This window comes from Typopeltis vanoorti, chromosome 9 (assembly GCF_054136105.1).
Source record: "Typopeltis vanoorti isolate ZY-2024b chromosome 9, IOZ_Tvanoo_1.0, whole genome shotgun sequence".
NCBI lineage: Eukaryota > Metazoa > Arthropoda > Arachnida > Uropygi > Thelyphonidae > Typopeltis > Typopeltis vanoorti.
Genome location: NC_143557.1, coordinates 116,340,349 through 116,355,987, shown reverse-complemented (window position 1 = coordinate 116,355,987; position 15,639 = coordinate 116,340,349). Strand labels below are relative to the sequence as shown.

Genomic DNA, 15,639 nt, shown 5'->3' with positions numbered 1-15,639 from the left:
TTTTTCCCCATTGTTGATGTCTGTGATCGTTTCCAAACTTCTGGATGTCAGGGCCCCCTTTGCAAAAATTAAAATATTTCACGCCCCCCCCTCGAAAAAAATCGTAATAGAGAGATATATTATTATAATATTTATTGTATTTATATTCAATACAAAACATACACAGCGAATATTGCAAAAATCAAATGCATGTATTACATTTTTTGCTTCTTACTGTTCGGTTCTGAAGACGATGCGGGCTGTTCTGGTAAAATATGAAATACTGTCGTTATTTGTTTGTTTTTTTGAGTCTGTTTCTGCTTCTTCTGATTGTTCGCGGGATTTTTTTTAATTTTTTGTCAGCCACTTATCCATCTCAGGGTTAAAGTTTTTAACGTAGAATAGATCAAATAACATCACCACTTACCGATACTGGCACACCACAGACTGATAACATGAAATTAGTGAATATTACCTGAATAAGGGAATCCCCGGACCAGGAACATTTTTCATTTTTGTGACTTTTCTCCTTTTACGGTAATTAAGCCTAACGCGAAACAGACAGCAAAGGCAGGTTATTAAAACGTGCGTATGATTGGTGCGGTATTAACAAAAGATCGCGCATCCGAAAGATAAAAGCATAGCTGACAATTGAGTTGAAATGCTAACTCTCTTCAACCGAATTCCATATGTGAAACTGCCATAACATTCATTATATATATATATATATATATATATATATATATATATAAACTCACACACTCACACACATCTAATTAATAACAATAGTTTTTAGTTAGATACTGTGTTTGCCCATGCAACATATGGTTTTGTTTCAGTCTATACAGCATAGTTTCTGTATGAGGGGACATGTGATTCATTAATTAGTGTGTTTTTATCCCAGTTGTCTCTAATTGCACTATTTGTTGAGAAATATATTACACAGACTCCTCATACCTTATTCACTGGCATAATAAAAGTACTTGTTTTTATTGCCTCTGCAGTATAGTGGCTGTTAGGGAGGGCTGTTGTTTACCACTGCAAGCGAGTTACTATCTCCCCACATGAACTTGTTTAAGCTTTTTTTCATGAGTGAAGTATATACGAAACTTTTATTGGTAACAGAAAACTTGCTCGGATGACAGTGATAATATAAAACGAGTTTTGATATGTATATAAAGTCAATATCAACTGTCCCTGATTACGAACGCATGATGAAAGGGACAGGAAGATTTGGAGCTTCCCTGGAGAGCATTCGAAGTAAATACAATTAACCACTGCTTTGAAATGAAACATACGAATAAGCAATATTTACTAATATTCATTAAGCGCCGAAATACGCAGGAAGCAAAGTTTGTGAACCAATTTTTCCATTAAAATATAAAAAATAACAAAAAAGAAATAATAAATAATAAAAGTTAAATACATTTCTTTTAAAATAAAAAAAAATCTACTTAGTCTTAAAACATTTTAAATTTGTTTTCATTATTTCACGCCCCCCCTCAACAAAACCTAAGGCCCCCAAGGGGGCCGCGGCTCACAGTTTGGGAAGCACTGGTTTAGTGCATAGCGAAGTAAGTTTGATGCTCTGTTCAGCTCTTGGCGATCCATAGGAGACAGTGTGTTATGAAAGCGACGTCTGATTTTATTTTTGTTTTTGATTAGAGTAAGGATTTCTTCTGGAAGTAGGTTTACTTGAGCTGGAGTGGAAATAGAAGAGGCTGCAGTTAAGCTAGTTTGAATTTTGCTTTCCAGGTTGTTGACTGCTGCGTCAATTCCTTCACAGGTGAAGATATTCGGCACTGAATCCATGATAGTGTTGATTGTAGCCTTGAGTTTTGTGAAATTAGTAAATGACTGACTGGGAATAAGTTCCGGATCCTCTCCCAGTTTTAGAAGTACTGGGTTGTGGTCCGAACTGAGGTCGTTAACTTCTTGGAGCTGGAATTGATGAAATGTGTTTTTGAATATGGCTATATCTAATATCTAATACATCGGGCCTGCCGTGTGTTCCATAGTGTGCTGGTTCAATCGGGCCTGCGATGATAATATTTCTCAGCTTAGTAAAATTGTGAATAATTTTTCCGTTGTAATTGGGACACCTGCTATTCCATAACGGATGTTTTGAGTTTAGATCACCTGCTACTATTTCACTTATCACGAAAGATAAAGATAAAATTTATATAATTGTCATTGTAACAAATAAAAGGTGTATTTACTGATACTTAAAAATTTACTAAATTTTTAAAATAAGAAATTCGAAAAGAAGCAAATTTTAAATATTATTAAATTTAATTTTATAGTAAAGTTTTGCTTTTTATAAATAAAATGTTATTTTATTATTTTATATTCGTGTTTTAAATCCATCGTGGCACCATCTTACGTCAAAGTAAAAAAAAAAAAACGTGTTAGTATTCTACTAATTTTTTCCAGTCATAGTAAACTATTAGATTAAGTCCTTTTCATATTTTTATTATGTGTTTGAAGTACACGGCACACGCTTTAATAAAATAAGAAAGGTCGTTCACAGGTTATTAAAATTGGGTTCCATTGCTGAATTATTATATAAGAAACATCTGCTAACCAAGATACGTAAAACGTACTTAAGTTATATATATAAAAAAAATCAATAAATAAATATTAGTAAAGATTTGGAATAGCATATTTCATCAAAATCCAGAGAGAACGATATCTTCCCGATATCAACGTACGCGAGAGGACAATGGGATTAATAATTACTTGTATTATTCTAAGGCACATCTATGATACCGAGTTTTAGCAGCTGAATTGAATCGAAGATTTATTAAATATGTGGCACGAAATTTATACCGGGTTGGAATCCCGTGGTGGGTAGATGCTTATGATTCTGCAATCCACACACCCTCAAACTATCCTCATAGGGAACATTCCACACTACTCACCATCTTAGTCACTCACCTCTGGATCCTCTCCACCGCTTCCTCATCCTGAAGAAACCCAGGGGACCAGAGTTGAGTACAGTAATCCAGATGTGAGCGTATCAAGACCTTATGAAGAAGAATGACAACTTTCTTATCTCTACTTGTTAATGTGTTCTTCAATAGCCAAGTAATTTTATGGATTACCTTAGCAATCTGTCTTCTAAATTTTAACTCTCTGTCTACCACTATTCCTAAATCTCTACATCCATCTATTTCCTGGAGTACAGTGCCATCAATGTGGCACACAGCTTGTAATCTATTTTTCCCAAAAGGCATAACTTTATATTTCTCGACATAAACCTGACACCCATTATCTTTTGCCCATACTGATGGCCTATTTAAATCATCCTGCAAACTCTCTATATCGTCTGAATTAACTATAACTCTACCTAATTTCACATCATCAGCAAACAACTGGATATTTCCTTTCAGGTTATTTCCTACATCATTAATGTACAAATTAAACAGCAAGGGTCGCAGCACTGAGCCCTGTGGCACACCACTAGTCACCTGTTTTTTGCCTCGATTCTGCCCCTCCATATACCACTTTTCGATATCTGTCCAGCAGCCACTCTCTTATCCACCTAACCAGTGTCATAACCATTCCCATTTGCTCTGCTTAACAGAGTTCCATGTGATGTTCTGTCAAATGGCTTTGCAAAATCCATCAAAATCATCATGTAGCCATTTCCTTTATCCAACTCAGCTGTTACTCTATTATAAAAAGTTAGTAAATTACTAAGGCATGACCGACCCTTCACAAAGCCATGTTGAAATACAGTATCATATTTTTATCTACCCATTCTTGAATTCTCTTTTTTATCAATTATTCTAGTACTTTTATCTTCATGCCTGAGATACTGATTGGTCTATAATTTGCTACTGCAGTCTTAGAACCTCCCTTATTATACCAGGGAATTATTTTGCTCTCTTTCCAATTATTTACGGCGTTTCGTGGTCGGTAATCCCATGAATATATATGTATGTGATATTCTTTGTAATAATAATAATATTATTATTTACATAACATTCAATACTGCATCTTGTAGTAGGTTTTATCTTTGTTTATAACAATAAGCTATACTTGACTATTATTAGGATGTTTTTCAGACTATTTTAAATCTTTCATTATGCACGGTTGAAATTAAAAAAAAAATAATTAAATAAAACTTAGATGTTATTTCTTAAATTTCATTTGTAATTTGTAAATTTGTAATTATAAACAGTTTGTTATATTTGAATATTTTTATGGTTTTAATACTTTTTTTTTACATTAAGTTTTGAGTGCCCGATGTAAGCCTACTAACAGCATTTAAAAATGAACAATTACTCTGTTGCCATGGTAACCTAAATAACTAGCTAACAAATCGTGTGCTCCTGTCAACTGTTGAGAAGAGCTTGTCCGAGGCAGAACGAATATTGCTGTTATATACATAGAGTACGATCGATTCTCCAGAATCTGTCGCCTATTATCAACGAATACTAGGATTGTTTACTTACTATCAAATAAAGAAATCCTGGAAACTCGGGTTTTTCATCCATCAAATAGGCAAACCAATGCCTTGAATACACAATAATCTGCAGTCATAAAATATTAGGGTTATAGAAGCTCTAAATCCGTAATCAAAGGGCTCAATCCGTCTTGGACAAGACGTGAATGAATGGTAGTACAGGAGACCAATGCCAAATCCATAGCGGAATATGGATTTGGCAAAATGCAAGATATAACTTATATCTTGTATTTTGTATTTTTTTTTTTTATTAAGATATTTTGCAGGAAACGTTTATTGTGAAGACTTCCTATCCAAGGCGTGGAGGGGGGGGGGGTTCTCCGAAAAAAAAAAATTATGTCCACAGTCTCCAAAAGGTTAAGAAACACCGCCTTAGACTGCCATAAAAATGTTTTCTTTGAACTTTCTCAAGAAGTGTACCCTGTGTGGTCTTGGATGTGTCGGCATTCTTATATGGTTTTGAAAGTAGTTACAGAAATGAACCGAGTTCGTGACCATTTTCCTCTGCTGTAAAAATATGGACTATTCGGGTGAATGGCTGAAAAATTTCCGCTAATATTATTTCACAAGGTTGACTACTCGAAATTTCACAACGAGTTTTCCAGGAGATCGTGACTGGCATGAATTTCTTCAGTTAGGGACAGTTCCCATCTCTCCCCCCCCCCGGTCAATGAACTACTCTTCAAAAGTTAATTAAACCCATGCATTGGATATTAATAGCCTTCTGATAAAATCATAACTTGTTATTCCTCATCAGTTACCATGGGAACCACAACAATGCTAATTTCAGATGTAAATTTCTGTTGGTATAATTATAATGAGAAAAACAAATGCGATAAAAACCTAATTGTTATTGTTTTCATTATTATTTTCAGGGGAGGACATCGGTCCCATTTTCCGATGCGACTTGAGCTCCGAAACCAAACCATTCTCCGTGATCCCCGACACCAGTCCGATGCTTTCCAATGCATGTGACCGATCGCATTCGTCTCCCGTAGTGATGCCATGCAACGTTCAAGGATCTGGTTTCACCCCCTCCGTGTCTTCTCACGACGACTCCTCTCCCGATCTGTCTCCCATCGACTCGTACATCAGCTCTCCCGCCGACGCCAGAGACTCTGCCACGACTGCCGGATCGGTAGGCGGCGGATGTGCGGGTCGCGGCGAACTGGACGTCGCCCCAAGCAAGCCGAAGATTTGGTCTCTTGCAGATACGGCTACCAACAAAAGTTCCAACTCGTCGACGCTTCCCGGAGCGTATCCCGGGTCGGATTCGGACTATCCCGGTAACTACGGCTCAACGACACAGTGTGGGTGGTTTTCTTCGTCCGAATCTATGGGCCCTCGAGGTTCGATGACGAACTTTGTGAACAGTGGACATTACTCTCTAAGTGCGTCTGTGCCTGCAGATATTCAGGGAACGTATAATTGTGTTCACGGGTTCAACCCCGTTTCACTCCAAACTGATACCCCTCCTCAGACTCCTCCCAATTTGAAGGTGCCCTTCTTGAGTTCAACTGGGGGATATTTAGGATCTCAGCATTCGTCTCATCTCTATCTCGGCCAGGGTTCGACCTCCTGCAGCAACCTATCGTTGTCCATGTCAGCAGGTAAGGAGTGACATTAGGTGCCTCAACTCCTTTTATTAGAATATTTATAACTAATATTATTATAAATACAATTAATGTAATCAATAAAATTCGTTGAATCCTGTTTTTTAAAAAAAAATATTTTTATTTTCATCGTAATAATGATGTGCCTGCTCCAGATATAACAATAGTTTTTTTTTTAGCGGTGTTGCATTGTTGAAATTGATCCTTTATTGTTATCCAACAATTTTGGTAGCAACAATAATTGAAAAACAAACAATAGAAAAATATCTGGTATATCGGCTGCTTTGCAAAAGTGTGTACTCAATGCTATTTAGCAGTTCATACAGAAAACTATTTATTATTTTTGGTTATTTCGATGTGGTTTTCTTAATTGGCTAAGTTGTCTATGCATTTTTGAAATGTATGTGTTGTTGCCCAAATGTACCTGAATACTAACAATAATGGGAAGATAGATGAATAATAAAAGGTACATGATTTGAACAACGGATGCAATAGAAGTGAAAGTTCAACGCTCTTCCTTCTAATGTTGATAGCCAGAGTCGAGCCTGGCCATGAACATTGGCCAGGGTCGAATTTATTATTACCCCCCCCCACACACATTATTATTATTATTATTATTATTATTATTATTATTATTATTATAGCACAGACTACCGTGTAATCGGATTACAACAGCATAATCTGATAATCTAATCCGAACTTTAGGGGAAAGAATGTGCGCTCATACTAATCAGTGGATTGATAGATGAAGAACATCCAATAAGAATACACTGAATATGTCAGCTATGCGAACCTCAGATCTTTAAACTCAGGGCCGAATTACAGATATCTGATTGGGTAGAGGGTAAGTGTGCAAAAGGATTGTGTTAACCTGGAGCTCCTTCTAGACACCAAACACCAACCTCTTCTAGCTACTTCAGCATGCAATAAACGGAGCGATGATCCTGTACCAGATGATACATTTCATCTACCTGTTAAAGACATTCCCAGGCATCCTTGATGAATTTCGGAAATATTAAAGACATTTTTTCCCCATTTAGTTCTGCTTTAATGTTTAGAATGGCAATAACACAGATAATCCTGTAAATACACCCTCTGTCCAAAAAGAAACCGAACTTTTCGAAAATAGAAGAAACGATTGGCGCCACCTGTTGTATCATTTTGTTGTCGAAAGCGGCAACCTTCATTAGTGTCGCGTCAACTGTTTATGACATTGTTTTATTAGAAGCCGAGTTATAGTGCCAAGTGTTTGGACGAACGGTCGGGAAATGAGTTTCAAACAGAGAGCTGCGATTGACTTTTGTGTTAAACTTGGTAAACGTTTTACCGAAACGCATCAAATGCTTGAAAAAGCATACGGTGATGAATGCTTGTCCCGTACTCAAGTTTACGAGTGGTTTAACCGATTTCAAAGTGGTCGTGAGACGCTTGAGGACGACGAAAAGCCGGGCGATCCAAAAACTGGACTGAGCGAAGTTAACATCCAAAAAGTGCGTGATTTCGTCAAAGAAAATCCCGAAATCGTCCGTGAGATTGATTGAAGATGAATTGGGGATTCCAAAATCAACTGTGCACAACATTTTGACCGAGAGTTTGGGCCTTCGTAAATCGAATTCGCGATTTGTTCCCCACAAGTTGACAGACGACCAAAAAATGTATCGACTTGAACACTGCAAGAACCTCATTAAAACCGCTCGTAAGGACTCAAACTTCTTTGAAATGATCATTACTGGTGACGAAACGTGGTGTTTTGAGCATGAGCCCGAAACAGAGTGCCGAGTGGAGACCACCAGAAGAGAAGCATCCGAAAAAAAAGTCGCTTAGAGAAGTCAAAAGTAAAGACAATGCTGATTTGTTTCTACGATTCCAAGGGCATTATTCACAAAGAAATCGTTCCGCCTGGCCAAACGGTCAATGGTGAGTTTTATCTCGAAGTTTTGAAGCGATTGATAGCGAGAATTCGTCGCGTACGGCATGAATATCGTGACGACCGACCGTTCGTCAAAACACACTGTCACACTTGGCACTATAACTCGGCTTCTAATGAAACAAATGTCATAGACCGTTGACACAACACTAATGAAGGTTGCCGCTTTCGACAATAAAAAGATACGACAGGTGGTCCCACTAGTTTCTTCTAATTTCGAAAAGTTAGATTTCTTTTTTGGACAGAGGGTGTAGATAACTCATTTTAATTTTTAAAGCTTTCTTTACCTCCTGTAATTACATGGTTCAGTATACCTGGAACGATTAGAAATTCCAGTTTTTTTTTTTTTTAGTAAATAGTAAACTTTTTTATAATTTAAATACTGCAAAGGTAAGTTTGTTCATCTTTCAAGTCAGATTAGATTGAGCTTGGAGTGTTTAGTATTTTAAATAAGTAATTCCTTGTTCGAAGATGGGGTCGTCTATGAAGATATCACTTAGCTTTGGTTACCGACAGCAGTGACACCTGTCGAGGGAAACTTTTTTTTTTATGGTGAAAGAGTCGTAACACGTAGGATGTTTTTCATTTATAAAAAAAAAAAATGGGAAGAATATTGTGGATGATCAAAACTAGATCTGAATTGGCTTTATTGAAGAAAAAAAAAAGCGGAATTGAGTTGTTTTGAATTACTGCCGAAGCAATTAAGGCTTGTGAATTACTCAAGTTCCAATTTGCCTCTTATGCAAAAAAAAAAAAAAAAAAAAACCCGTCTTTCAACCTGAAATTCATCATCAATAACGACTGGGCTACGAAGGTTCTGGATAGAGTTGTTGGATTTCAAAATGGATTAAGAAGTATGAAGGATTAAGGTTTAGTAGCAAGGTGGGAAAGGATTCTATGTATCCAGTGAATAGTTCAGTCAAAAGAGAGGTGTAGATGGATTTTTTAAAAAACACACGTTGCCATGGCAACTGACCGAATCGAGATCCTTTGATTAAAAGAAAGTTTATTCTTCAGAAATTTATTCCAAGGAAGATTTACGTTGCAAAACATTATAATTGCAATACTGTTGGATATACACCGAACATGTTATTATGTCAAAATCAGAATTCCCTTTCTTTAACAAAAGTCTTATATTTCATCCGCACTTCACGAAGACTTCATTCTTAAGCGATTTAACATACACAACCGAGTTCCGTTTGGCACTATTTTAGTTCAATTGAACTTCTTTCTAGTTCAGTTCGACTGAAATATAACGTAAAAGATATACAAGAAGTGCTAGATTCCCTCAGGAACTAAATTTCAAAATATATAAGCTTTTTCTATATTTTGCTATAAAATATAGGTGGATCTATAATATTCTCCTTTTATTAAATTTTTTTTTCTTCTAAATTAAGCTTTTTGGATTTATATATTAATATTTCATTATGCACCTACCAAAAATTCAAATCCAATCATGTCGTAAGAGCCGACTAAATAAACGTAAAGTTTTGCTCTCTTAAGGTTTTTGCCTTCAAGGAGCAATTTGAGTCTCCGGTGATGGGGTGGGGGTTGTCAGTGGACGCCTTTCCCTGGAATGGAATATGATGGTGGTGGGGGAGCTCGTCACTGAGTGGAGCCAACGCTGAGTTGGACGGTCTTTCGGCCACTATTGAGTGGTCTAGGGATCATCCTAATTTTTAGAGTTGACTTTACTTAAATATTGCAAATCCAAGCATGTCGCAAGAGGCGACTAAAATGGACGCTGAGTTTCGAAAGTCAGATCTCTCAGATTTCTTCCGGAATTTTGCTCCCGGTGGTGGTGGGGGGTTTACCCTGGGAGAGCATTTTGAGTTTCTGGGGAGGGTGTTCTCCGGCGTGGTCCGTGAGGGGCCTCGCCGGTGGCCCCTCGTCGATGGGCGCTTTTCCCTGGAATATGAGCGGTTCTGCTCGGTGGTGGTGGTGGGGGGGGCGTCACTGAGTGGAGCCAACGCTAAGTTGGACGATCTTTCGGCCACTATTGAGTGGTGTAGGGATCGTTCTAATTTTTATACAAGGCTTTACTTACGTATCAGCCCCAATGTAGCTCATGCATGTCGTACGAGGCGATTAAAATGGTTACCCTGGGAGGGTAATGCTGTAGCAAAGTTCTAATTGAGGGTCGGCTATTGCTGTTACCCTCCTGCCATGATCAGAGCTTTATATAGCTCAATAACACTCTACCTTACATTGTCCTTTACAGATAACGGGGAATATGAAAAGCATTTTTGCTTCACTCCTTCAAGCCAGTCCTTATAAGGACTCACTAGTAAAGGAAAAAAGTCCTTTTTAGGAGTTTAGAATTTCTATAGCATTAAACAAGGCTTTTAAAAGCTTTGATCTGTCTAATTTTAATAAGCAACAAATATGATGCGAATTTCGAAACTTTTATTTTATATTATGCTGTATATTATATTATGTTATATTTGACTATAAAACAGGGATGGCTGAAGCTTTTCGGCTCTATACTTGATGAATATTTCCTTTTCTGCGATTGAAAGAACAGACAACCAGGATCACGGTCTGTTCGGAGAGGTGGGATACCCTACTATCTCTATATGAGAACGGTCAATCACCTTCAATAAAAGATCTTATAAAGGGTTTTCTGAAGTGTTAGATGGAATTCGAACGCATCTTTTCAACCTATACCCCCCCCCCCCCAAAGGGGTTATAAGTTGCCCTATGGTTTTGACTGCGTTACGGAAAACGATTCTGAACGTAGCATCTCTCCTTTTCTCCTTATACATACCACGCGTTTACTAACGGAATTCTGTTTAACGATTTCTGAGAGGGGAAAAAAAAAACCCAGAAACTTCGTAAACAGCCCGGAAGTTTTAATTGGCTACAGCATTGCCATTCGTTACTCTGGAATCCTAAAAAGGACTTTTATTCCTTTACTAGTGAGTCCTTATAAGTAAGGACTGGCTTAAAGGGGCGAAGTAAGAATGCTTTTCATCTTCCCTTATCTGTAGAGGACAGTGTAGGGATAAGGTGTTATTGAGCTATTAAAGCTCTGACCATGGCAGGAGGGTAACAGCAATAGCCGAGCCTCAGTTAGAACGTCATTGGCTACAGCATTGCTATCCATTATCCTCCAAGGGTATTATTTTATTAATCACCGCATCTCATGGTCGACATTCCACCCACACCTTTACTAGTGAGACGCAGAACGCAGGGCATATACGGCGCAGAGGGTGAAGCTTGACGCTTTTCATATTCCCTGTTGTCTGTTTCGGGAGCAGTGATGGGAGAGATTTGTGACCTATTTTAACTCGCCCTGAGTGGGTAGAAGTGGTTATTCGTCGTTGAGTGTTAGGATGGCTTTCGGTCTTTTATGTTTCCAGTGATCATTACCATCATAGTTTCCGGCTTGTTGTATTAGTTGGTTTGGATGCGTAGATGTCTTCATAAAGAATTTCTCTGCTAGGGAGCGTAGTAGTGGAGAGATGTAGAGGATATTTATGTCCCGGTGGATCTGGGCGTTCCTGATGAACCACGAGGCGTCCAGTATCCTTTGCAGGCATTTGTTCTGTAGTCTTTGTAGCTTGAGGATGTTTCTCTTGGAGGTATGGCTCCAGGCTGGAGAGGCGTATATAATTGTGGGACGGATCACTGTCTTGTACAGTAGAATTTTGTTTTTGAGCTTAGTTTGCTGTGTCTGTTGATTAAGGGGTATAGCTGAGAGATAACTTTTGAAGCTTTGGTGCATGTGCTCTTGATGTGGCTGTTGAAGCATAATCGTTTATCGAGAAGTATTCCAAGGTATTTTGCTTCAGTTTTCCAGGGAATTTTAGAGTTGAACAGGGTGTGTCTCCTTTGGGGGATGCTTGTCTTCTTGTGAAGGGTATCGTTGTGCTTTTCTGAGGGTTTAATTGTAGTCGCCACTCTTTAAACTATTTTTCTAGATTCGGGATGGTGTCTTGTAGTTTTTTGGTTACGAGATGTGGTTGGCGGGATCTGGCTAGTATAGCCGTATCGTCTGCATAAAGGGCGATGGTGGATGTGAGAGGATTTTGAGGGATGTCTGCCATATAGATGTTGAAGAGGATCGGGGCTAGCAGTGATCCTTGAGGAACTCCAGCGAGGATTTTCCGTTGGGTTGAGACTGTTTCATTGATTTTGACTTCCATCCTCCTGTTGGAGAGGTATGATTTTGATCAGGTGTGTCATGTTTAGTGGAAGGTTAATGATGATAAGTTTGTAGAGGAGGCCTTGGTGCCAGATCTTATCGAAGGCCTTTGAGATGTCTAGGAAGACGGCTCCAGTGTGCTGGTTCCAATTAAATCCTGTGGTGATGTATTCTACCAGTCTATGGATTTGATGGGTGGTGCTGTGATTTTGACGGAAGCCAAATTGTTCTTGTGGAATGATATTTAGTTGGTTGACCTGATCTTGGAGTCTGAGGAGGATGATTTTCTCTGCTATTTTCTCTAAGTTGGACAGCAGGCTGATGGGACGGTAATTTTCAGGTAGATGTGGGTCTTTGCCTGGTTTGTGGATTGGGATGATATCAGCTATTTTCCATCACTGGGGGAAGTGCTGCCATTTGAGGATGGAGTTTATGATGTTTGCCAGATGTGCTATGGCTTTGCGTGGTAGTGCCTTGATGACTTGGTTAGTGATGCCATTCGGACCTGGGTCTTTTTTGATCTTGAGATGGTTGATGATGCCGATTATTTCGGTAGGTGAGGTAGGCATTATAGGGCTTGGATTGTCATCGGAACGATTTACTCTGACTTTACGATGTATCTTGTATACATGGCTGATGTTTAGGTTCTCATATGCAGGACTGCATTATTTCTCTAGGTTTCTTGCTATGGCTTCAGCTTTGTCAGCATCTGTGTATGCAAGGTACTATTCTGCTTGAAGAGTGGGAAGGGATTTGCGCTTGTTCCTGAGGTTGTTTAGGAATTTCCATATGGAATGGTCTGCTGTGGAGATGGGGGTGAGCTTGTTGTCCCATTGTTGATTCCTGTGGTTCTGGAGAGCTTCTCGAATTGATTTGTTTAATCTGTTGAGGGCTGTTTTGTCCTGGGGAGCACGAGTGTTGTGGTATCTTTTTCTTTGTTTATTTTTTTCCCTTATTAAATCCATGATTTCTTTCGGGAGACGGTTTTGTTTGTGGGTAATCGTGGATAATGTGGCTGCTGTTATGGTTTTAGTGATTTGATTAGTGAGGTTCTTTATTTTGCCGTGTCTATTTCTTCCTTGGCTTTTATATATGGGGAACCGGGCCAATGTGTTCTGGTAGCACTTTCCTAAGTTTCTCCCAGATAATGGAGGAGAGGTGACTGGTCATTGTTCCCTAAGTGAAGTAGAATTGGGTTGTGGTCTGATGATAATTTATTATATTAGGGAGTCCTTATCCTTATAATAAGGACTGGCTTAAAGGAGCGAAGCAAGAATGCTTTTCATCTTCCCCGTTATGTGTAGAGGACAGTGTAGGGATAAGGTGTTATTGAGCTATTAAAGCTCTGATCATGGGAGGAGGGTAACAGCAATAACCGAGCCTTAGTTAGAACTTCATTGGCTACAGCATTGCCATCCATTACCTTCCAAGGGTATTGGATTGACTGAATCAATCACCACAACTCCCGGTCGATTGATTCCCCGAAAACCATATATTAGGGAGAGTTTAGATGCTTAATAAATATATCCATTAAATTTAAAAAACTTTAAGCTGTACCTAATTATTAAGCATTTTTTAAAAATAAAAATATATATTTTATTATTATTTTTAAAACAATCTTATTATTATAATTGCTAACTTTTTATATAAAAATAGTATTAAATAACTTATTTTTTAATTTCTAGTGAATAAAATTCACAGCAGTTTCCCTGTCAGCCACAGTGGTCTACCTCCAGCAAATACGCAACAGAGGACGGAGTGTCTAGCCGAAGAATATTCCGCTCATTACAGAGCACATCCAGTGCAGTGACATCTATCGGGAGCTTTCACTGTAGCTTTGATGTAGTTTTAAAACTTTAGGCCTTTTTCTTCATGCGTTCTTTCCAACCATGGAGCTTTTGGCTCTCGAATGGGTGTAATTCACGTGGGTGCTTTTTTTTTTTTTTTCATTATAATTTTATATTTTTGTGTTCATTGGTTAGAATGAAACCGTGTACAAATCACTTCCCTGCCTGCATTCTGATAAATTATTTGAAAACAATAAAAGGCATTGTAATTATGGAAGCTGTGTTAAGTATAAAAAAAAAAAAAAGAACGAAGAAGCAATAAATTGTAGAGGTGACGTTTTAGCGTGTACATTTTTGTTAATAAATTCAACACTACTTCAAACCGATGACATTAAAAGACTTAAATTTTAGAAATTGGATGCGAAAAAACAATTAGACTATATATATATATATATACACACTAAGGGGCTCCGCCCCTACGGCGCCCAACCTCCCTGAGTTCCGGGCTGGTAAGCCTGTAAGACAAAAAACGTTTCAAATTTTATATATATATATATATATATATTTTTTTTTTTTTTTTTTAAGTGTGAAGGTTTGAAGAGGCAAGATCAGGGAAATCTAGAAGAACGATAAAAAGTACAAAGATCAGAAAAAAATTAAATTTAAATGAAAACTGAAATTACTATGAAAATATAATATTAGAAATGACAAGGTTCTTTACTTATAGATGGAGTGTGAAACAGAAAATGAAGAATTACAAAAGTTACATGATTCTGCCTTTTATTTTTAGTTATCGGCATTTTTTTTCTTTATTTGTACCGCACACAAAGTAGAGACCTTTTAACTCGTTAAATAGATCTTGTCTGCTTCTAATGGCTTGTCATTAATAACACAAAGCTGTTTTTCTCACAGTTGCTAGCCACACAAGATATACCAGACTTGTTTAACTATGTACAATGCATCCACGACCTCATGTAATCACCTGTCCGGATATTATTATTGTACCTGGTGGTTTCGTAAACTATTCACGCACACGTGTTGCAATTCCCTATAGTAAAGCGAATCATGAACACAAAATTATCATTAATGAAGAATTAACTTAGTTGTTAGTGAAAAGCCAACCGGAAAACCAAAAAAAGTTTACATTTATTTTGTCTTTTGTTTAAATGATCCACATCTGTTTCCTATTGTTTGTTGCTGCACGAACACACACACAATCTGATTTAAATTATCGGATAAAAATCATCTTTTTTTATCTCTATCCCTGGGGTGTGTTTTTTTTTTTTCGCCAAAAACCACAAGCGACAATCAAGTTTGAGAGAAAGAAAACGAAAATAAATCACATTGGCGAACGGACCCCTTCTCAAACGAATCATTTTTCAAGAAGACCAAGACAGAGCGATATCTCATGAGAGTGCCAGTAATTTATCTTCTAACAGCTGCTTCGTTGTATGCGTATAAAGTATCAAAACCAATCTTTTCACAGCAATGAACTTAACAATAAAAGCCACAAGAACATCTGTTCGTTTTAAATGAGGCCAAATGTTTTTAAAAATTACATGTTACCCTTTGGCAAGTCTGATTTTTTTTCTTAAAAAAAAAAAAACGCACGTTCTAAGGAATCGATTGTTTAAGAGCAGAAATAAAAATGCAAGTGGCGTGTAATGAAATTAATTGTTTAAAAAACAGCAACAATGATAAATAAAAAGAAAGTT

General features: G+C 37.7%; 1 protein-coding gene across 2 annotated transcripts in view; it reads left to right on the top strand.

Annotated features, from left to right (window-relative positions):
• LOC150103449 (uncharacterized) overlaps window positions 1-14,266 on the top strand; it is a 65,840-nt gene extending 51,574 nt beyond the window's left edge. For both annotated transcript variants that reach the window (XM_090397976.1, XM_090397977.1), the window contains exons 5-6: window positions 5,326-6,060; window positions 13,823-14,266. In XM_090397976.1, the coding sequence (XP_090254102.1) occupies window positions 5,326-6,060; window positions 13,823-13,947 (860 nt within the window). In that variant the 3' untranslated portion in view covers window positions 13,948-14,266. The remainder of the gene's footprint in view (window positions 1-5,325; window positions 6,061-13,822) is intronic.
• The last annotated feature ends 1,373 nt before the right edge of the window (window positions 14,267-15,639 follow it).